At 41.0% G+C, this 24,554-nt stretch overlaps 1 protein-coding gene across 2 annotated transcripts in view; it reads right to left on the bottom strand.

Moving 5' to 3' along the window:
* Positions 1–3,313: 3,313 nt before the first annotated feature.
* Positions 3,314–24,554, bottom strand: part of LOC138267921 (uncharacterized) — a 54,945-nt gene continuing 33,704 nt past the window's right edge. For both annotated transcript variants that reach the window (XM_069217191.1, XM_069217190.1), the window contains exon 2: positions 3,314–6,425. In XM_069217191.1, the coding sequence (XP_069073292.1) occupies positions 3,915–6,422 (2,508 nt within the window). In that variant the 5' untranslated portion in view covers positions 6,423–6,425 and the 3' untranslated portion in view covers positions 3,314–3,914. The remainder of the gene's footprint in view (positions 6,426–24,554) is intronic.

Genomic DNA, 24,554 nt, shown 5'->3' with positions numbered 1-24,554 from the left:
GCAAGTTCAGGCCCCGGGTGTTGAGAGAAAGTAGATTAGTGTGGTAGGTAGTGGTCATAATGCCGGGGGTGGGGCAGTTGCTATGTCCTCAAGTTTGTGCAAATGAATGCAAGGAGGACACGGATCAGGTGTCGCAGCCAAGGGCTAAAACAAAAACACGTTTTAGCCCATGGTAATGTGCTCATTCGCAGGCGTTTCAAGTCTGGGGAAACACCAGCAGCAACTTGTTCAGACAGCATAAAATCAAGGTGCAAGCGGAGGCTCTGCGTTGCTGCAATTACCATTCCTGTTAGTGGCTTTTATCAGTGTTCCAGAGTAACTACTCTGATAAGTACTTCTGTTCAGATTGCTTTTGAAGCCTGCATGTTTTTTTTATCCTGATCATTTTGAGACGTACCCTCAATGAATTTACGGGCAAATTGTTTTGACCTGGTTATAAAGTGTAGGGTTCGACTGTTATAATGTGTTCTTGTGGACTTTTGGGTTTAGTTGTCTTACTTTTAGTAATAGGGTGAAAATACCGTGTTCTTGTCTCTGTTGCAGACAGTCAATGGCAAGAGATCATTTGCACCTTTCAGTAATTCCAGGTGAAATATAGATACTATGTGGATAGAAGTTATTGGTTTCCATCTGTTTTATTAATTTATATATTTATTATTTCAGCGTCCTGGTTGCTGGGTCTCCTTTGTTCACCTAACTGTCCCAAAGGTGCCCATTGCGCTTGCTTAACACTTCGACCCAATAGAGAGAGGGATGGTTGCTTTATTTGCTAAAGACGAGAAGTGTACTTTTGCATGGTAGGAGCTCGGATGACTAAATTTGGTCGGCACAGATTAACTAATGTCCTTACCTTCAGAGGAGCAGTATTGTAGCCCTCATCATGATCCCACGTTGTGGCTTAAATCCTGGCAGGAGGAAGTTTTACAATCTATTACATTGTTTCCACAGAAGAGGAGAAACACATGGTCAAGATTTCCATGGGCAAGTGTAATTGGTGTATGCAGAGCTTGACTTTTATGTTCGGGCTGTTTAGAGTACAATTTCATTCTTTCTGCAGTACCATTTGGAGCATTACCACTAATATTACAATAACACTATGTCTGATACAGTCTTGATTCTCCGTGTCATGATGGCCACCTTAATGGCGACAAAGTGCTGAAGCATAACCCAGACAAGATGCTGGATATTTAGAATTTCAAAAACACTTCTGTTGGCACATGGCCTAGAATCGTAATTCTCTGGCTTTATGTTCACACACATTTGAAATACATGAATGGCCCTTAAATAGTAGCTTGTGATAAATTCAGCAACTACTGATAATGCAGCTGTTATGAGAAAACACTAGTCTTGTAGGATTGGGACTGATTACCTATGACTTAATTGATCTATTTCTAGTAACTTATCTTGGGCCTTAAAGTGTTACAGGGTACTGATTGTCTGATGGATGGGGAAACAGATCCATCTTGGGTTTAAACAGGTAACTGAACCTAGGACCAGAAGATACAGACAACAAGGCTTACGGAGCTTTGAGAAGTCAAAGTACTGTGGACAAAGTTGTAGCTTTTATGTGGCCATTGGTGTGAAAGTGCTTCCATTAACCTCCTCAACTTGCAGTATAAGCCTCCCTGCTGGTGGAAGACCACTGGATACCAAATGTATGCAGGGTGGCATTGTACTGTAGCATTTCTACTTTGCTACCACTTGTTGAGGCCCCAAGGGACTTTCTGGAAGTTAGGTGAGTAATTACTACATCTGCTATGCATAGGTGGTAGAATGGTGTTCCAAGGCAATTCCCTGAAAATCGTAAGGAATATTTGAGAGTCCAGTTAGTACTTGAATGTTTATCCTCATCATTTATGGAGGAAGTCCTTTTAGCAAAAATCTGCACCCCAGTACTCCAGAATGAAGAGCAGAGAGTTCTGTTCGGGACAGTGGGTGCTCCACCTGTCCTGTAATCTCGAAAAATGGGTCAGCGGAAAGTCTACAGCACAGGGTCCTTCAGGTACCCTTGCACCTCGCCAAGCCTTGCACATTGCAGCCAACGCTGGGAGGACAGACATTCTCATCTGCAGTGCCACTGCTAAGGAGGGCACTCCTCACTTAGCCTAAGCACACACTGCATTTCATATTTTTCATTCTTTTGCAAAGACTTGTAGTTCAACCTGTAGCATTCAAAATCCGCAGTAATCCTGGAGTCATTCTAAGATAAAGAAAACTCGGCCAAAACAAGAGGTAAGAATACTCACATCACACTACTCCTGAATGACTAAACATTCTAAAAACAAACATCTGTCTAAATTGAGTATTGACACTAGGAATAGCAAGACGTACCATCAATTCTTCTTGCACTGATCATTGCTTTATTTTTCTCTCCCTAGCTGTGCCCTGTAATCATCCATTCCGCAAGTGCAATCGCTGCAGTGCAAGCCTTCAAGTGCTCCTGTCTCTCCATGGACTACTCATAGTAGAAATATTTCTCTGGGCATCGCTCTTACTGAATGCCCCACTCCCAAGGGCCGGCACCTCCTGAAGCCTTCTCTACTTCATTAGCATTGCTGTCTTAGCTAGTGCGTCTCACCAGCCCAAAGCCTGAGTCTATTAGGATCTCTTGATATTGGCACTAGTACTTTCTGCAGCAGTGCTCCTCCGCTGCACACCATGGATTAGGCACAACCAAAGTCGAGGATTTAGAGCAATGAAATAAATCACCAGAGAGAGAGAACAAGGGAATACAGTATCAAAGGGATACTGAACGGGGCATTGCTACAGGTATCTATAAGGCTCATGGTTGTGCAAATGTGTTAATAAAGATGGAGATTTAGAAGAGATTAGCGGCCTGTGAAATGATATTTTAAGAATGATGATGGTGATTAATAAACAGGAGGAAAAAAGAAAGGTATCACCCCTAAGACCAGGTTTACAGCAGGCATACAGGTAATTGGGCATGTCTACACACACCCTACTGATTCAATACAGCTATCCTCAAATCCTACCCAATCAGCGATCTAAACGCAAAACCTTCTAGTAGCTAATTCCCTTTAAGTGACTATAATCCTACACCAAGTCACTCATAGCAGTGCAGTCTTCCTCTGCCCAACCCCAGTAGCCAGTCCAAACTTGCAAGGGTCTATCAAGAGCCTACCCCCAAGTTCCAGTCGTCTTACTGACTTCCTCCGTCACTTTCATGTATATTCAATCACTCCAATAGGCTTCTATCTACGTACATAAGAACCAATACCCTCAAGTAGCATTCTAGTCCATTTATAAGGTATTTATGATTAATGAAAAAAAAAAAACCAGATAAAGTGCATAATAAAGCTGAATCAATGTTTATTTCTGCAAGCATGTCATTTTCATAATCAATTGGCGGTCGTTCTAAATGTGTGGATAGTTGAAACCTGTAATAATGTGATGTATGAAAATCTACTCTTCTTATGAATGGTCCCACTGTTTTGGTTGTCTCAATCTCACAAAACGAACAAAGATTTGGTAAAAAAAAAAAAAACAAAGAAAAAGGAAATTGTGAAATGGCTGGACTGTTGTTTCAGAAATAAGATGCGTGTACGGATCATTCTTACAGGTTTTGCTTTCAGCCAGTGCAAAGTGATCTTTTGAAATGATTATTTTTTTTAAGATGTTGAAAGTAGTCATACAATTTCTTTTATTTTAGAAGGTGGATCGCCAATTTCACTTTAGTCCTGTCACCAACTGTTCTGTTTGCTCGTGTGCCCATACCATTTGTTACTTTGTAATTCCAGCTTCATTGTCTTTATTGGTGTTTTCTGCTCTTAATTTATCATTAATTTCAGTGCACCATCAGCAACAAGTTTTGAAGCTGTCAGTGCGACTTTTGACATTTTTTTCATGGGGTGCCTCAGAAGGTGCAATGGTGTTTTATCAGGGTCCCACTTATTTTAAGAATCGCCATTAAGTACCACTTCAGAATTTTGTGGCACTTCGCTTTGGATCACATATTCTGAAGAACCTTCAATTTTCAAATCAGCTGCATTTTGTACCTCATTTTCTTTTTTATTCACCACATTAATTTCGGTTCCCTGAAGAATTTCAGGACACTTTTCAGAATTGGGCTCTTCTGGGTATTTTTCTCCTGTCGACTCTTGCCCTTCTTCTTGGTGTTCTTGTGCATTGCAAGTGTCCTTCATGGTTACCACCTCTGATAAGCCTTTGCATGCATCCGAGTTAGATGAAGCTGTGTTCACTGGAGTTGCATCTGCCTCTACCTTAGCGATGTCGGGAGTGTCCGCAGTAGTCACACATTCTTCATGCTCAACAGGCATTACAGGAATCTCTGGTTCTGCTGGATAGTCCGGCTCAACTGCTGATGCACGGATCATAGAGGATCTATGTTCTGATGTCACAGGGGCCTCAATGTCTGGTGCAAAGGTCCCCTCTCCATTTACAACACTATCCTCCATTTCATCCTTCGAGATTTTGTGCATTTCAGTCACATTTTCTTCCGCTTTGCAAGGGGATGCTGCTTGTTCCGGTTCTGTACCCTGGCCCTCTTCTTCTGGTGATGCTGCCTCTCTCTGCACTGGGACCTCTGCTGGTTCACCTAGACCCACTACTCCTTTCTGAACTATACAATCCACCAGCGTAGGCGAGGATACCTCGATTTCATCTTTCTCTATTTCACCAGGGGAAACCACCTCTGTCAGCACTTCATCCACTTTTATTTTGCCTGGGTATGCCTCCTCCATTGGGGCCACCCTACTTTCTGAGGAGGAAGCCAAAGTTGCTACAGTGCCTTCCAAGTCCACTTCAGATGTTGCTTTTTCTGGGATCTTGCAAGGCTCCAACACAGATGAGGAAATATTTACTGCTGGTGCTTTCGTAGATGGTGACTCCACCAACGAGATTTCCTCCACTGTGGCCCCGGATGCCTCTGGTTCAGTTGTAGATTCCTCCGCCACTGAAGTCACACAGGTCTCTGACTCAGTTGCTGATTCCACCTCCATTTGGGTGACCAGGTGTCCTACATCACTAGTTGATTGCACAAGTGTCACAGAGGACTGCACCACCTCAGGTGTTGGTTCCACTTCTAGTGGGTCCAAAGAAACCTTCTGCACAGCTGTAGAGATCACCTCAGTCAAGGCCGTTGTACTTTCTGATTCAGTTACAGTTATTACTGTAGCTTCATCTACAATTTTAGTCTCGGTATTGGTTTCTACTTTTGATGGAGCTAAGCTGCTCTCTAAGTTAATGGAGTCCTCCTGATTTGGGACAGAATCAAAGTCTGGCTTAGTTTCAGACAAGCTGGATGTTTGATCTTTTGGGGCTTCCTCATATTTTTGAGCTAAGCACTCATCATCTCCAGCTGTTACACTGATATCTTCGCCTGGGGCAGTACAAGCGCCCTGTTTCACATCAAATTCATGGTCTGTGTTCAAACATTCAGATTTAGTTTCCTGTGCTGTGTTCAGCAACTCACAGTTGTAGCTTTCATCCTTGTGTGACTCAGTTGACTTTAACAAAATATCAGATTTGCTCACAACTGTAGTCACCTGTTCATGATCGTCAATTGTGTTGCTATCATTCAAGCTCTGTTTGAAGGATGTATCCTCACAGATGATCGGATGCTCCTCATCACTGCTTTTCAACAGTCCACCATCAATTTTATCACTTTCAGAAGTATTTTTCTTGTTTGGCGATTCTTGCAATGCACTAGGAGTGGAATCTCGGGAAGCAACATCTGCAGGGGGGTTAGAACATGCACTATTCACTGAGGGATTCACAACGTTTAAGCAAATAGAATCTTTTTCTTTTACAGAGAGTGCATTGCAGGTATTTTCCGTGGAAATGGAACTCACAGACTCATCTGCATTACTTACATTTTTGTCACTGTCTGTTGCACATTTGGTATGGTTTTCATTAGCACCATTTGTACTTGTACTTTGAATAGTGGCAGAGGCCTCTTTGGCCTTATTTTCGGATGTATTATTTGAACAGATCTCTGGATCGTTTTTTTCTACAATGGCAGGTTGTGTTTTTTCGGGTTTAGATTCTGCTGAGACAGAGGAGCCAACCTCAGGCTCAGAATGTGTTCCCTCACCATTTACTTTTTCATTTTCACTAACTGCACCCTTGGTTTGTGCTAGTTTGAGATCTTCACTGTTTGGGGATAGTTGACTGTCTTTTGTTTGATCCTTGCTGGCTTCTGCTGCTTCTTTTACATGGTTAACTATTTCCCCTACTTGCAACTCATTTTTAGATGTTTCTTCACTCTGTAATCCATTGGTGTCTGGCTGCTCCCCTTTCAATGTGTTCTCACTATTCAGCCCTTCATTTGCATCAGTTTCATTATCTTTTTGTTCAACTGGAGCTTCAGAAGGTTCGTCAGCTGCTTCGTCTGTATGATCTCCATAGCACCCCTTTTTCTTCTTACTTAGTTTGCCTCCCATTTTCTGTAAAATACAAAGAAACCAGTTAACTTTTTTGTTAACATTTTTTTTTCTTATAAAACTATAGATTGCACTGGTAGTCTGCACAATAGGGTCACTCAAATGTAGAAGTTACCTCTAGACATTGTTTTGTGGCGCAAGACTATTCTAGATTCATATACTAAGCATTAATCCACCATCTGTGCTCGAGCTAAGAAAAAAGCAAAACAAAACTTTATTTGAACATCGATTGGACTCATGATGTCATCAACTGTAAGCCCACAATATGATTGCTATCTCTAGATTCTACTTGTGTTGATGGTCATATATGAGAAAAGATGTCCAATTAGAGTTTATGACCTGCTGCTCCTGAATGGGGAAAAAACGTGTCTGACCACTGTGGCCGATAGGCACTTACCAATTTCAATATGCATCAGGTTAGGTCGTTTCAGTAATTCAGTAGATTAGAGTGGAGTTCTCAATCAGAACTTAGGTTAGACTAAAAATCTTGAGGGATTGTACCCATAGCTACATGACAAAAGCTCTGACATGTATATGTCTGTACCTGATCATCCAAATCTCCATTTGCAGTGTGCACAAACCCGGGACCAACTGTGCTAGTCATGAACTTAAGGAACTATCCTGCAAGTTTTTATGTTTTTTAAAAAAAATCTTACCTACTAGAAGTTGTTCCATTATTTGCTAATACAAAAGTGAGCATAAAGTCAGTGGGTAAACACTGGGTATTTTCTTTGCTAATGTAATGAGAGCAATCAGTGAGCTCACAAAACATATTTTTTAGAAATACCCTCTGTGTGGTATGTTTGTCTATGTGAGTGTTAGATTGCATTGTATTTAAGACTACTCACAGATTTCTTTTTGCTGCTCAAACACAACAACTTTGGTTGTCACATATAACGTAGAATGTTTTGCTTGGTGCCCTAATATGGATATAGCAAGATTCCAAGCAAATCAAGAATGGAGAACAGAATCCCAACAATACCAGGTTGGCAAATTTCCGTTTTGACCGAACCCCAAAAACATGAAGATTTGGTTTCCATGAAAATCCAAACATTCTCATAAAATGAATGTGTGAGGAGATTCACAATATATTTTTAATAATAAATTACAATTCGTAAAACGTAAAGAACAGGAGTAAATACTTATTTTAAAATAAAACAAAACACTGCTAAATGTAATGAAAAGATACATTATAGCAGTATTTTTATGCGACCAGTGTGGTTTGAAACTATAAAATAGAAGGTACAACGCATAACAACAACAAAAAAAAACCAACAACAAAAAAAGACAAATTTTAAAATTCAAGTACCCTACGAGAGATTGAAGTAGATTCATCAAAGGACAGACCAGGCAGGATGGCGACTTGGGTGTGGGACGGTAGGGGAGAAGATAGCCTGTAACCCAGAATCACTCCTTGAAGTTATGAGCAAGATGTAGATTATTAAGGGGTTGTTATGCTCCACTGAAACTAATCGTTTGCTATGTAACCTTAACTATACAGTGAAAGTAGGCTTATAGTTGTATATATCCTGGCTGTTATGATCTAGGAAAAAGAATCGTAGAAGAGGCCAGGACAGAATTGGGACCAAAGGTGCAAAATTTAAGGATGCAAAGAGTCATGGCCTGGAAATGTATGTTTCGTCCTCAAACATGGGCTTGTGATTTTCTGACACTGATGATTTTCACAATACAAGCTCGAGATTTTATCAACTTATATGCTCTTTAGGTTCCCAAATGCTACATTTTTATTACTAGTCTTTGCTAAACTATCAAAGAGAGCTTAAGAGAGGGCAAACACGAGAGGAGAGGGTAAAGGAGGGGGGCGGGGGGGGAACTGAAAGATAAATTAAGGATACAACAAATAAAATAAAGGGACCTTGGAGGGGGCCCTAGAGATAGTCATCTGAAATACATAGAGAAAAAAAATCTACGGGACGAAAATAAATTAGGCAAAAGCAACGTTTTTCACAGAGAAAGACTTTCTTCATTTTGGGTTATTTAGCCAGGGAATGCCTTTCATCAGTTTGGGTAAGTCAGCCGGGTGGAGAGGGGAAATATCATTATTGGTGAAAAACACAGTGAATCAACATGATAAAACAAAAGGGGCATCGGAACCAAAATCACTTACGACCCCTAAAACAGGCAGCAGAAGGTAGATTTTGAAGATTAGGGGTACAACTGGCCTCCTCAGAAATAAGTGTACCAAATTTCCTAAAACAAATTAAGTTGACCTGTAACTTTTTTTTTTTTTAAAGCTTTTTAGGGTTGGCTTGACAGAGCAGCTGCCTAAACTCTGGTTACCAGTTCTACCCTCGTATCTCATGCTATTGGTTGTTTAGTGATTCATTTGACGGTTAGAGTGCTTGCCTGAGGGACTACTTATTTATTCAATTTCTTACATACAATATTTACCTAAAGCAATCCTTACTATTTCCATAGTGTTTATGCAAGCCTGTGTTTACATGATTTAACCACATAAAAAACAGGACTATTTGTTTTGCCCTGCCAGTGCTTGTGTTGTTAGTGTGTTAATATGCCAATGACCCTGAATGTATCCCTCTTCTAATAACAAACAAGGAACCAACTACATAAACATATGTATAAGGCCACATTCACAAAGCAATTAAACATTGTGCTGAAGGAACCACATTCTTTTCTCCATAAAGGTTTTAATTTGATTCTTCCTTCACAAGTACTTTACCAATCATTGCGCCGTCCAGATTTATTTCATTTCCTTCTACTTGGTGAGTATTTTTCCACTATTAACTTAATACTAATCGAAGTATGAGATGACAAATGTTTGTAAGTTTGTAATAGGTGACACTATTTCTGAGGCCAATATGGGTAAAGAAGCCATAACTCAAGTTAATTCAACCCTTATGCGAAACAGACACATATTCGGAGCCCCCAATAAAGAAAACTGCCCTTAATGACACCAATTCCTGTATTTCTCTGTATCAGTGAAGTGAAGATCCAAACATACTGAAAAAAAGTCATATTTTGTCAGGTATGGGAACCTAGATGGTTGGACTGCGGGTTTTGGGTATTCTCAGTTGTTGAGAGTAAGGGGGAGCGTGGCAGAACACACAATTAGTTTGAAGCTTGATAGTTACAGAACAACTGCTTAATGCAAGCTTGTTGATACAGTAACGACTTGCTCAACTTTTTTTTTTTTGTTGCTTTCAGTCGATACTTTTTTCCCTTCACACACAGACTGAGAGATTGTGAGAGGGAGGCGGCGACAGTGCATGTGTTTTTTTTTTGCAGCCCTTACCATAAAGTGATAACCTAAATGATAGGGTGGCAGTTTGGGAAGGTAAGGGGACTGATTATAAGTCTCAAGGAAAGCCACCGAAGTGAGGAATGAGGAATACATGGCCCTTAGTGCACCAACTATGCCCAGAAGTGGGTCCCAAACTTACTGCCACTGGACTCAGGTTAGCCCCGCTGATGAGGGTGATACCCTAACCCCGGTCCCAGGATGCTTGTTTCATGTCCAGGGAGGACCTGGCCTAGTAGTTTGGGCTGGACTGTTCCCTTAGGGAGTAGGATCAAGATTGATTTGCAATGTCTCGGTCCAAACTAGGGTGGGATGGTGGGCAAACAAAATGATGGATTTAGGCCCAGATATCTGGCTGGTGGGGTGAATGTTTAACATTTTTCAACATTCCGTCCATCATCTGCTCTTTTTGTCATACTCTATTAATGTTGTTACATCAGCAATACAAGCTTCTAACTCAGCAAGAATTATTATGCAAAATTCAGTTTTAAATGCATATTGAGAATCTCTGTTTTTGTCCCCAAACAATACCTTGAAATGTTCTGATCAAACACAGATTCTGTCCAAAATACTAGGTTGGCATTTTATCATATACACTGTTTATGTTTCAAATACCACATTTTCATTACAAGTGTTTGAAAATGCAAAAATATTGCCTTTAGGTATATAAATTAATTGTGTTCCAAAACATCAGCTTGCCATTAACAACTACTATCATTTAAGCCTGCCACGCGAGGACAGGCACTGCTAGAAAAGATGGGACAGTTTCCTTCAGGCTTAGTATTAGTCAGGATAACATAGCCTGCTTATTTCAGAATGAACAGAAAAAATATTGCATAAGGTTCAGTGGGCTCACTGGAAAATGCGTTCTCAACTCCCTTGTTTAAGCAATTCTAAAGGAGACTGAAAGAAGCAAGGACTCTGGTCAGTCAGTTTACCAGACAGAGTTATGTTACCCAGGACTATATCTTAGCATTGGAAAAGGTACTTTTAAATTCACTCACCATATTTTCTGTGCTTTCACTTTTCATCCTAAATGAGAGCAACTTTAGTAGAGTGGTCAATGTACAGCTCCATCTTGCTTTCAATTCTATTTATTTTTTAGTTGAGTGCCTTCTGAATATACTATTTGTTGGCTTTGTTAATGCCTTAAGTATTAATGCACCCGACAGTGAAATGTAAGATTTACATTATAGCATGTAGGTACCCATCTGAGGACGGGTTTAGCAGGTAGTTGCTCATCCACAGAGCGTACAAAAGGCCTCAGCTTTGGTGTCCACTGCTACCCTTTATTGTTCTGCCACCTCCGGGAAGCACAAACCCTTACCGTGGTCTCTCATGGGCCTATAACTTTTCAGTTTGAGAAGCAGCATATTATGTGGAAATAAAGGTGTTATTTTCCTGGATGTGTGAAATTTTGGACAAATCCATTGGTATAATATACAAAATTACAGCTAATGGTTGGTCGCAGCACATTAAAGTTTCGAGGGACAGGCCTTTTTACCTGTACCCTTAAAGAGAGAAAGATCTATCCAACCATTGCCTGTAGAGTTTGTGCAGTTCCCTATAAAAAAATAAAAAAATAAAAAAAAAAAAAAAGTGTTGTGTTTGCCACCAAGAGACCATGTATGTGCAGGCCGAACCCTATTCAGTTAAAACAATGCAAGAACCTGCACAATATGATGTTTTTTTTTCTATGTGGACGTCACAACCTACTTATACCAGCAATAATAATATTCTCTTGCTAAAACCATTGGGCCTGCAACGCCAGTTATCTAGCTTACAGGATTTTAATCAAAAAGGAAAGTGGAAAAATTAACTCTGAGAAACCTATAATTATATCCTTCAACAGGCCCCGGTGGCGACTGAGGTAGAGACCTGATGACAACCACATGAGTACTTAAGTTTAACAGTAGAAACAAACTGTCTTGGTCGGATCATATTACGAAGAAAAAAAAAGAAAGAAAGAAAAAAAGAAGAGCTCAACAGTACCACAGAATCAATAAAGAGAATCTCTTATACCTAGCGAGGTCGGGCCAACAGTCAGTCTCTTAAAGTAATCCGATAAACACTAAACCATTCATTCTATATGCTTATATTATCTACAAAGACAAAACAATTAATTACATTAACTGAATGTATATAAAGGAGATAAGATCTTTATTGAACCTACGTTCCTCTACCCCAGCAACCAAATTACGACTCAAACTATCCTTACTATAATTAACATTAGGGTCAAGTTCAATTACTTCAGCCACTGTATTTCGGCCAAAGAGATTCGTTGAAGCACTTAATCGCTGAAGCACTAAGAGGAACAGAAGGATCAAATGCAGACCTCAGCCTTCTGGCTATAGACAAGACTATTACAGCCAACAATCTCCTGTATGTTATTGTTCTCGCAAACATCACTTGCTTGGAGCGCAGGCTCAGATACAAAAGATCTTGACCAGTAAGATCAGGCTAAGTGGTCTGATCATCTTACAGTCCTATAAACAAGCAGATTATACAATCTGCGAATACACCACTACTATTCAGCAATATTTATCCTCTGTGCTCGGAACTGCCTGTAAAATCAAGTTTTTAAGATTCCATTTCATGTACATTCCGATATTCCATGTTGAAGGTTCAAAGGAAACACAATGCTCATGTGCCTATGCCCTCTACAGATGGACGTAAGAAATAAATATTTGAGGGAAGCACCATTCAAGAAGCAATTCTACACTGCCTTTCTTTACAAGAATACCAATTCATTGGGAAATTGACAGCATTTCTAGATTGTGCTTCCCATTGTCCACAAACAGATTAACTACAATGTGAATGGATGAGGATTTTATGAGTTATCCTCCTGATAACGATTTTATCAAAATAATATTTTATCAGTTTTATTTGGACTGTATTATTGTAATCGATGCATGCTATTATTTCTACACTATAAACTCACTTACAACTACATAGTTTCAAAGACTAACCTGAATCACCCGAGGTGTCTGGTAGGCTAAGGGACTATACTGGTGCCTACTTTCAGCCATTTGCATCTGTCGCAGTCCACATGTTCCCCATTTCTTCCTATGCGGTCTTGAACCTGGTCTAGCAACCTAAGGACTTGGTGGAACCTGCCTGTTATCAGTCAGAGATAGTATACAGTTGAGGCCAGCTCATTCCCCTACCTTCCTCCATTCCACAACCGAGCAGAAAGAAGGTATCTATCATTTCTGGGATTATTTGAAAAATATAAGGTGGTGCCAAATACTAGTCTATAAAGAATTTAAAAAAGGGAGGTACAAGTAAGAAGGATATCTTTAGTCAAATTCCAATCGTGAACAGAGAAGAATCAAAAGGGAGTGGGCTATTCTACTACAAAATTTGAGGGCAGTGGCTTGCCCCAGAAAAACCCAATTGGACCTAGTATCCCTGAAGGGATTTTAAGAAACTCTCACCCAGAGTTCACCAGTAGCATGCTTCATCATCAGGCTGGCACTCAGCCACCCAACAGGTGATGTCAGTGCGCAATATCACCAACAAGTACATCTCTTAGTTCTATTGAACTTGCCCAGATTCCTAGGTACATTAAAAAAAAAGAAGAAAAAAAAAAAAAGAATCAGGTTTGGGATACTGGAGGTAATTCTAACACACATCTCAAAGTATCCAGTAATAATTCAGTTTAGAAGTGCTCCCGTGGTGAGGAGGTTGACCCCACACTTATCCACATGGAGTGGCTATGTGCCGGCCCGATGGTGAAGCATACCACTTGTGAACTCCAATGGGTGAGGGCGGAATACTGACTCAGACAGAAAATAAAGCTTGAACCTCCAGGATGCCTGCAATGTCTGAGCACTCCAGGTCAGTATTACTTCTCCTGGGCTGTTGTCAAGCAAGGATCGAAGTTGACACCTGCGGTCGTTGACCAGGCAAGTCGTGTCCTCAGACATAACAGTGGGGTCAATACAGACGATGAGTCTGTCCACTGCCTTTCGTTATGATGTTGCAGACTTCAAACATCCATTAAATCACAGAAAAATACATTGGGTCATGCAGCATAATTGCCAACTCGAGAAAAGGCGTTGGTAAGAGGGGGAATTGGACTGGGGAGTTGCTTAAGAATAATTTGAAATCTACTCCTAAAATAATCTTATGGGGCATGTTAGCGCAAATACACATTTAACCTTTAAGTAAATTAAGGAGAATTAAAGCGAACATGAGATTGTGAAACAAACATACATTTCATTGGTCTCCTTAATATATGTTGTGAGGTAAAAAGAGCCCACCCCTAATCAAGATATTACTCTGGGTGAGCTCCCTGTACATGGGGATAGATAGCTTGGAGCTGGATAACACGTTTTCCCTTACTTCAGTGTTAATGATATTGTTCAGGTTTGTAGCTTATCACTTTGCTGTGTTAGAGTGAACATTGGTATCTGGTTGTGACTGGGTGCGAGAGTCTCTGCATTTAATGATTTGTAATTTCTTAGGGTCCATTAACATGGTTTCCTTTCGAGGTGACAGCTCAACGCGTAGCAAAAATAATAATAGAGTAACATACAAAAAACGCTCAGTAATATTTTTGAAATTCTCCAGGGGAAATTAGATTCTACTTTCCATTCAACAAACAGAGTAGTTCACAAGTCAAGCATTCACTATCATTCGAAGTATTAGACAAGCATAAAATCTATGGAGGATAAAAGGGAAACAACAGAAAAGGGCGGTTTCCAAGCAGCACTAAAGCAGCGAAGACATGAAAGTGCAGAAGTCTTCTCCTTTGGGCAGTATGAATGTGGAGTTAAGCAAAATTCAGGGTCAGGGAGGGGCGATTAACACAGTTGTGGGTGAAATTTCTACAGGGTGGAGTAACTTTGAAGAATCGTTGAAAGCAACAGAGCAATTACAAGCTTCTGTCTGTAAATACACTAAATACGGAATGTTTCAAGGACAACCAGCACCAACGCCTCTCCCAACAATACCACGACGCTACATGACTCGAACTTAAGGTAGAAACCAGGCCAGTAGTAAGGACGTCATGGGACTTAATGCGAGCAAAGAAAACGGACCTCCGCCTGTGACCACTAAATGGCTTTTAAATTACATAAAAATTAAGGGTCCGGCCGGATACTTTGACCCTTTTGTCCAGGTGCCACTGTAACCACTGCAGCATTGCTGGCTATCTATGCCCAGGAGGGCAACAAGCTGAAACGTAACTGACTTAAATGAAGTTTGCTCTAATACTTTCCCTAGTTAGGATGGCCTAAAACCATGGTTACTGCAGGAGCTAGACCTGACCCAAATTATATTAAATAAATTGCCGCGGACACCAAGGAAAACATTATATTGCTAACATCAAGTTGTGGGAAACTAAAGCTGACAAAACTCAGTTACAGCATGCCACTTTTACTATTTACAAATGAATAGTGAAAAAAACCTGCCAACACAAAACTGCTTACATGATATGGCTCCTAATGTGCCAAAGGATAAAGCAAGGAGTGAGAAGTCTACTGCTTGGTGGAAAACGACTGATGTTGCCATCTCCTACCCTAACAAGCATTTGCAACGAAATAGGTCTCTCATTTGCGAGAGTTGGAGCTATTGGTGTTGTAAGTGCCCAATTGGACTTTTCTTGATACATAAATTGGTCAATCCTGCCTTCTAATTTGATCCTTTCCTGCCACATAATTCCAGTGGCCCTGCATAACTAAAGCACTCCCACGTACTTTCTTCCTCTTTCGGCAGCACAAAAATGAAAATGTTGCCATTTAGCAACCTAACAAATCTGCCATGCAAATTACAATTGAAAGCACGCTGGTTTCTGAAAAGTGGTTGTCTTTTGTTATGGTACTTTAGTCTGACATTCTGTGAAAGAAAAAAACTCTACTCCTCCCGGAATTAAGCAATACAAAAATACTGGTAAATATAAATTCCTGACTGTAGAAGACGATGCAGTCAACATATGATGATAAAATGTAATAGCAGCAGATTCCGCGATTTAACTATAACTTCTGGAAATAATCATTGGTGTCATTGCGATAAGCCAATAATGAAAATGGCAAACCAAGACTGGCTTTTTTTGCTTTCGTAAGCAGGGACTTCTAAACCCACATTTATGACCGATGTGTTTAAGCAGACTGTTAACGGGGAGAAACATGTGAACAATAAATATTAAATAACTTGACTCGAGTCGGAGCAAACACATCGGCATCCACATTACGTGCCCACGGACATAAAGTAGCGCTGAAAGCTAATGTGCGCCTGCAGCAAAGAATGCGTAGCTTATAGATGACAGAAAAAATAAAAATAAAAAAAAATAATATATATATATATATATATATATATATATATATATATATATATATATATATGTATTTTTTTTAGTGCAGAAGTAACCATTTGAAATGGGGTCTTCAAAGAAAGAAGAAAACATATTTACAAAATTGAAGAATAGCACGGAAAGTATTGTGAATAGGAAAGGCCTCAATATGGATATGAAACTGTGTTCATTAAATGGAGGGGTAATGCCCTGCGAAGAGCGCTGCACCTTTATGGATGATAAAAACACTAACTCTCTCTGTTCGCCATTTGGGGTGACAGTGTCAAAAGGCAAGTGTCACAGAAGAGAAGCCTTGAGCGGCACTCTCATGAGACTCCGGCAGTTGCTTCGTGATTCAGCTTATTGCCGGACTCCCTGCTGCGATAGTCTCTTTAGCTTATCACTCAGCAAGCACTGGAGTGAAATAACAAGCATGCCATGTGGTACAGCCATGGCAAAGTCATCTGACAGCGTCAGAGATAAAACGTATATTAGTGAGGATAAGCAACAAAAGAGACTATATGGATACTTTCACATAGTAATGGCTGCTACACCAATTCTTGTTCGCCAAATGGAGGTGTACAAGCTGTGCAGACCGAAAGAAAGGCGCTGCTGCCATATGTAAACAAAGCGTGGCGCGCTGCAACAATTAAAGGAAATGGAATGACTCATGCGCGTCACAGAGACCTAGTAGAACAGGGAGTAGGTGTTGTGCATGGACTTGAGCTGCCGACTTTGGAACTGAGGTTGGCGTCACTGAGTTGGCTCAACATTACTTTATCTCCCCGTGCCTATAAAAAAAAAAATATTTCCTTGTATAATATAACCAATACTCATGTAAAGCCTCCAAAGTTAAGATAAGTGTTTAAATAAACAAGCAGGCCTCTGTCCTCCCTCCCACCAACGGGGACCGCACACAGAAACAATCAGCGCAGAGAGCTGACGAACAGCAAATGTGACCAAGATAACAGCCTTGTTTACAGCGAAGCTAAGCTGAGAGCAAGAATGCTCTGCAAATGAAAACTGAAGCTTCGCGGAACACAAGCAAGAAACAAGGGGGGGGGGAAAAAGTCCCCTAAAGAAGAGATAAACAGGACAAAATGTAATTATACAGTAGTTGGTCCCCGCTCCTAAAGAGAAAAAAGGAGGGACAAAGAGGTATGATGGACCACTCGCAAGGAAGGATTTTGAAATGACACTAAAATGAGCAAATGAAATGGCTTTAAGCTCACAGAAAAGTATACTTAAAAGTACACAAGAGGCCGTACGCTTACGCTCAACATAAAAAGTGAGGCTGACAAAAAAATAAATAAAAAAGGGCACCACACCACGTGGTCTAAGGCAGAGTTAATGGGGGTTAGATGTAGTAACTGCTGGATGAGGTACTGGCTGTACTGGGGGTTAAGTAGGCTGCTGCAGTATGGGGGTGGGGAGGGCACAGTTTATGAGGCCATCGGATCGATGCTAGCAGCGTAGCTATGATTAGCGTAGCACAGGCAGTGGCACCAGGAACTCAGCAACTCTATTATGTTTCCCTTACTACCTAGCCTGGACCAGGGGGCATTTACCTTGCTTGCATTAGGACCCTTGCTCCTTTGCTATTCTGCTGTCAGAGGTGCGTATTTTCTGTGAGGTGGCGACGCAGTGTATTTTAGTGGCCCCCCTCATGTATTTCATTAATGTGCCTCAGTGTTTGCATTCCGATACTGAAGCAGTACAAGCTTCTGTAGGTGAAGGTGAAACGAAGAGCAAACCTAAAGTGTAAGTGCATGCAAACTGACTAATTTCGGTTGGTAATCACTGGAGAGGGGTTAACCGGAGGCAGGAAGAGGCAAAGCCTGTACCTAAGTCAGTGCTGAAGTGCTCATCTGCTGTCAGAAGTCTGGAAGTCATGGGTGAGGCAAATGTGGTCAATATCAGAGGATCTAGAGAAATGATAGAGCTGAGAAAGCATGGTTGTAGGAGACAACAAATGTCTGGGGAGGGGGGGCGGTGGGTGACAGCCTTGGGGACTTTTTAATTAACTCTATACAAATCGCCCGTTGTTGGCGAAATGCAGGCTCCAATACATGTACACCTTCATATAGTTTGGACATGAAATAGGGAGATAGGAAGGCATGTTGTCAGTTTGAAAGTACGTTTTATTTGTATTTATATTCACAAAGTATTCAGACCAGATGTGGAAAAAAATGTTGATTAACCTTGCATCTTCATGCACCAAGCAAATAAAGGCAGGAGGGAAAGAAATTGGAAGAACAAACACATTGTGTCCGCAACGATCCTGTCCTTCGCCCCATGCAAATTGCAACTGCACTGGAGATATCAAAAGCGTTCAGGTACAGTAACTAAACTGCAGCTCTAAAAACACTTCCTCTCTACATGTGATCTTGGGCATCTCAGCTTCCCATCAGTGAAAACTGGGAGTATTTACACTGAAGAAGCTCTTGGAGATACAAGCTGTATACTACATCGGATTCTGTGGTCCCTGTATAAATGGCAGTCATAAATTTCTATATAATCAGTTACTTGTAACGCATTCAGTCATCAGTTATAAAGAAAATATGTCAGAACTAGACTATTGTAAGGTTATTACAGTCAAGTTATGACATCACAGTGCCTTCTGCCACAGCCAGCAACCAAGGTGAAAGGCAGGTCAGGTCACGGAGCATAATTAATTCAACTGTTTAAAGCAACAAATGGCATGTTGCTTTTCTTTCTTCTGCTCTATTTTAATAGCTTACAATGGCAAAAGCTACGCACTAAGGTTTTAAGTGGTTTGTGGGAAAGTTGATGGTGTGACCATGTATTATATGGGCTATTGTATCCTTTGGCGTAGATGATAAGGATTTTGCAAGTCACCTCAGAGTCCCATATTATATGAACAAGCATTGGCCAATAGGTCTCGCCTAAGCAGATCTATTGGCATTGCCAATATGTTTTAGACATGTTGTAAACTATCATGGCTACTGTTCAGTATAGCTATAAGTTAATGGCGTAAAGGAGAATGATTTATCAGAGAATCGTTTTGTGTGGTCCAGAGTGTTGTGGAGTGAGTAGAGTGTAGGAGAGTAGAGTATCAGAGTGGATAGGCAAAAAGAAGAGTGGAGTAAATTAGAGTGGCATAGAGAAAGTTGAATAGAGTGTAGTACATTGTTGCATAATGGAGTGTTAGAGTGGAGTAGAGCAACGAAGATTGAAGTGGCATAGAGTAGAGTAGTATGTCACAGAACAGAGTGAAGTAAAGTGCCATGGAGTGGCATGAAGGCAGTTGTGTAGAGAGTCACAGAGTAGAGTAGTGTCAGAGTGGCACAGAGTGGAGTATCAAGGAGGGTAATGTTGTAGAGTAGTCTAGAGTGAAGTGGTGCAGAGCAAAGTGGTGCAGAGTAGATTGGGGTAAAGTGCACTGGTTTTTGTAAAGTGGTGTAGAGTGCACTAGCATAGAGTGGTGAAGAGTAGAGGGGCACAGAGGAGTGGCACGGCATAGGTTGCAGTGGCACAGAGTGCTGTTTCGCAGGGTGATGTGGTGCAAGATAGAGTAGAGTGCAGTGATGCAGAATGGAGTGGCGTGGAGTGTAGAGGCATACAGTGCATTGGTGTAGAGTGCAGAGTAAAGTGCAGTGCTGCAGAGTAGAGTGTCATAAAGGGTGGTTGTGTAGAGTGGCCTAGAGTGCATTGAAGTAGACTACAGTTATGAAGAGTGGTGCAGAGTAGAATGGAGTGGTGTAGTGTACAGTGTTGCAGAGCAGAGGGTCATAGAGAGCAGTGGTGTGCAGCATTGTAGAATAGAATAGAGGGGCAGAGTAGAGTATAGTGGTGAATAGTAGTGTTGCAGAGTATAGTGCTGTAAAGTGGAATGGAATTGAGTGGCACAGAGTAGATTGGAGTGGTGCAGGGTAGACTGGAGTGGCGTTGCAGAGAGTGCGGTGGCATAGAATACATGGTTTCAGAGCAGAGTGAAGTGCCCTAGACTGGAGTGGTGTAGAGTAGATTAGAGTGATATAGGGTGCAGAGCGTCATAAAGTACACTGGTGTATAGTAGTGTGTTGTAGACTGCATTGGTGTAGACTGCAGTGGTGCAGAGTAGCGTGGTATAGAAAGCAGTGGCGTAGAGTACATTGGTTTTGAGTAAAATGGTTAAGAGTGCATCGGCATAGAGTGCAGTGGTATACTGTGCATTGGTTAGAGTAGAATAACGTATAGTGCAGGAAGTGAAGAGGCGTAGAGTGGGGTGGTACAGTGTAGATTGCAATGACAGAGTGCAGTGACAGAGTGCAGTGACGTAAAGTAGATTGTTTCAGAGCAGAGAGAAGTGGTGTAGAATGGAGTGGTACAGGATAGAGAGAAGTGGCAGAGTAGAGTGGTGCATAGTGCAGAGTAGATTAGAGTGACGTAGAGTGGATTGGCATAGAGTGCACTGGTGTGAAGTGGGATAGAGTAGAGTGCATTAATGCAGAGTACAGTGGCAGAGAGTGCAGTGTAATGGTGCAGAGCAAAGTTTGGGGGCCTAGACGGAAGTGGGGTAGAGTGCATTGGCAGAGTGGAGTGGTACAGATTAGAGTAGAAAGGTGTAAAATGGAGTGGTGCAGAGTAGAGTGGAGTGACGTGACAAAGTGGAGGATGCATATTAACGACAACACGTCTTCAATTGAAATGGCTGTTACATGTGCAGACAATCAGTTTTACTGATAATAGTATAAATCACAAAAATGTTAATGTGTGGAAATGCCATTACCTAGTGTATCGATTTGTTTTGATCATATTAAAATATATTTGTTTCCACCACACAAATTCTTAAATATCTGCACATTTAATTTAGAGACATTTAAATTTAGTTGTGTGGTTGAAAAACAATAGCATCCTAAAGCCTTACTCCAGCACACCCCCAGTAGTCATCGTGATTTTCATATACACCCTCTCACTTTGAAGCCAAAGAGAGGGAGATAAACAGCAACCTCCATGGGAAGACAGAGCCCATCATTGGACCTTGGTCTTTGAATGCACAGCAAGTGAGACAAGATAACAAGATTTAAAGGCTTGTTTACAGAAATCGAACACTGGTGAAAGGATACAGTAAACCGAAAAACGCTCAACGGGAAAGAAACACAAGCTAGACAGCCTAAAACAAATTCAGCTAAAAAAATAGAAACCAAGCAAATGTGAGTGCCAAACCACAAAGCCAAAAGGTAACGGTGGTTGCAATACATTCCAGGGGAACAATGTCATCTAACCACTGCAACAGTCAAAATGTATCTTGCTATTTAGGGCCTTTTTACACAAAGCACATTTGCCACCAAATCCATAATCTGCAGATATAAACAAAAACAAAAAAGTGTTTCTAGTTTAAAATTTACTAAAAGTGCATCAACATGTGTTGGTGCACAGTGGAAGGCCACTTTGTAAAAGTTGACTGCTAACTCTTCTTTTACTTGTTGCTATGTTTAGGTGTTAAACTGGTACTAATGAGGTGCAACCTAAGCCCAGAGAGTGATACCAAGTATAACAAGCATTTGAAATGCAATGGGTCTCATATTTTGCTAGAGTTACAGCTATTAGCAATGTAAACTCCTAACTGGACTTTTTTTGCCACATAAATTGAGTAAATGAAAAGTAAAACAGTTTCACATAACTAACTGGACTTTTCTTGCCATATAAACTGAAAAGTAAAAAAGTTTCACATAAGCGAGCTGATGGCCGCCATCAGCAAACACACAAAGGGAAATAAAAGTTTTCTTACAGTGAAACCTACCAGCAAAAGTGCAATTACCCATGTAACTGGCAAAAGTGCAATTACCCATGTAACAAGATCGATGTCATACAAAGCATAGAGTGTACTGCCCAGCGAGATCACGCTAAAATAAAGAGAAAAAGTAGTCCAGAGACCAAACGGAAAACATCAAACCTCGTATATTTTTAGTAGTTGGTCGGGTGCGCTCGAGGAGGGCTAAACACCAGAAAAGGCACGACGTATGCATGCCTTTAACTAAAGAAAGCAAGCAGATTTTAAAAGGCAAGACCACGAACCAATGAAAGTGACTGACGTGACATGGGCGTGGTTAGAGGCCCATAGAAAGATTACAACAGGGGACAAAGCGCTTAGCGCTCGCCCCTAAGAATTATAAAATAATGAAGTACTATCACGAAATGTGTTTCATTTTGCCACTTAAATTTACCTCTTCGTGCTGCATAATTTAGTCAACCCTGCCACATAATTTGGCTGCATTATTCGAGTGGTCCTAACTACCACCAATGTATCCTCAGGTAACTGTTTTCTTGTGATTTTCCTTTTTTTTTTTTTTCTTTCTCTACTCATAAAAATTGAAAATTAATTTTAAAAAATTGTAACAAGTCAAACGAGAATGTTAAAAACAGAAAAGATACTATACTTCAATATGTTTAAGTATGTAATGATAACAACAACATAAATAATAACGCTAGGCAAAATTGCCCAAAATGAAACGTTGCTTCTTCCTTTTAGCCACACCATAATCTAACCCTTCATTATTTAGATTAAAAAAAAATAATAATCACTACTTGTAAATGTTGGATACCCTTCTAGTACCTAAATTGTACAGTGTGAAAATGTAACAGCTGGGCTCAATCTTTTCTTTCTTTTTTCACCAAATGGTGTGATCCCGGGCAACTATAAATAACGAGGACACAAGTCCCCAAAAAAAAAAAAAAAGTGGGGGTTACTCACCAAGTTAGGCAAGTGACATCAAAGCGCATGACATCACGGGCATGACATTGCACTTGGCACCACAACCCATGACCGCAGATCTGAACACTTCAGACATATGCTTCAAAGTTCTATCACAATTACATTTGAGTGTATTGTGAGACATAACAAGTGAGATTTTGCTTTAGGGTTGTGCCAAAGAAGCTACTCAACCCTGACACAAATCTGGGCCTCAATTTACGCATTTAGTTTTTTAGAAGCTTTGCCACAAAGTAATTGGCATCAATGAGAAATGTGGCAGTAAATCAATTCTGATTAATTAGTTGCAAATTCTGCATTTTAAAATATATTGTGGGGTTAATGCACCTGCAGAAGAGATCTGTGTGTGCCCAGTTTATCGCTGGGAATAATAATATTTATATATGATGTAAAGCGCTTGGACACCCTGGGATGAGTAGCGCTATAAAATAAATATGCAAAATAGTGGCATTTACATTATTTCTGTAAATACTGGGGCAGACCAACACATCAGAGATTCTTACAGTGCATGCACATCTCATGTGCAAGCCTGAACAATGTGAAAACCATGTCTCTTACGTACCTGTGAAGTGATAGCAAGCTGTGTGCCTTCGTTTCCTCCACTGCAGCTAGGTGTGAGGCTCCAGACAGCTAGGATAATAAAAAAAAAAAAAGGAGGCCTGATGGCCCCTTAATTTCGGATTTTGCACAGCAGAAATATAAAATCAGAAAGCCCTCCTCCTTTTCCCGTGCTGCTCAGCACAAATGAAAGCGCTTTTGAAAGTGTCCTGCTGTAACACAACAAATGTGCCATATTTTACTGGGGCCCATCTTCTTGGCAGGGTAGATGGCATGTACCCCCAAATTGTGCCCTGCAAATACTGTATTTCATAGAGTCTCCTTTCTATCCTGCAGGCATCCGGCTGAGTGGGATTCTATTCACGCTTTAGATCTTACTCATTGTCCTGCATCCCCCATCTTTAAGGGGGTGGGGGGTTGGGCCAAAGATGGCAGAACGCAGACAGCAATCAGCATTGTTTTCGTCTCTCCCTTTGTTCTCACAGGTGCAGAATGGGGGCAGCTGTAAATAGCACAAACAAAAGGGCAGAGGGTGTGGCTCGCCTCCTATCTTACCTTCATTCTGGGACCATCAGATTGGTCAGTGATAATTGGAGGTAGGTCAGCGGTTCAAGTGCAGGGCCATTCTAAGAAGCGCTTTTTCTTGCTAACGGCCCTGCAAATCATGGAAGTGAGAGGGGATTTCTTTTGTCCCCCCACATCACTCCAAAATCGGGGGGTATATCCCTTGCGTCCCCCACATTCTACACCCAAGCAAGAAAGGTGCACCAAGGGCCTTTAAAAAGGACACATGGCAAGGGGAGAAGACAATAGTGTTCTCGACTTGCGAGCTGCCATAGACCGCAAGGAGTCAACTGTGGGTACCAGTACCCTCCAATAGTAAGTGACTGGAAATGCAGCTAAGCAATAGCAGTAGCACCAATAAGGAACCCTCTGGTAAGGGTGGCAGGTGCACCGCTTTTAAAGAGAGCGGACTTGGGGCCACATGTACAAATGTCAGGTTTGGCGACTCGCAATTGACAAGATGGCTCCTTACAAGCCCACAATCTCAGCCCACCACTGATAGATTCTGTGCAAATATTTTCATTGCTACTATTATGCATGAATCATTTAATACAAATAGGGAGGTCCCAGAATTAAAGCTGAGAGTTGCTAATTCTGCGCCTTCTGGAATTGCCCAAATATGTCAGTTCTGGCACTCAGTAGTTTATCTTCCCCATCTTTAATGCCCATATGTGTTTTATCCTCAAGTGTCATACCTGATTTTTACTTTCACTACTTCCC

The sequence above is a fragment of the Pleurodeles waltl genome, chromosome 12 (genome assembly GCF_031143425.1).
Source record: "Pleurodeles waltl isolate 20211129_DDA chromosome 12, aPleWal1.hap1.20221129, whole genome shotgun sequence".
Lineage (NCBI taxonomy): Eukaryota > Metazoa > Chordata > Amphibia > Caudata > Salamandridae > Pleurodeles > Pleurodeles waltl.
The sequence above is the reverse complement of the archived record's forward strand: the minus strand, read 5'-3'. Positions and strand labels throughout refer to the sequence as shown.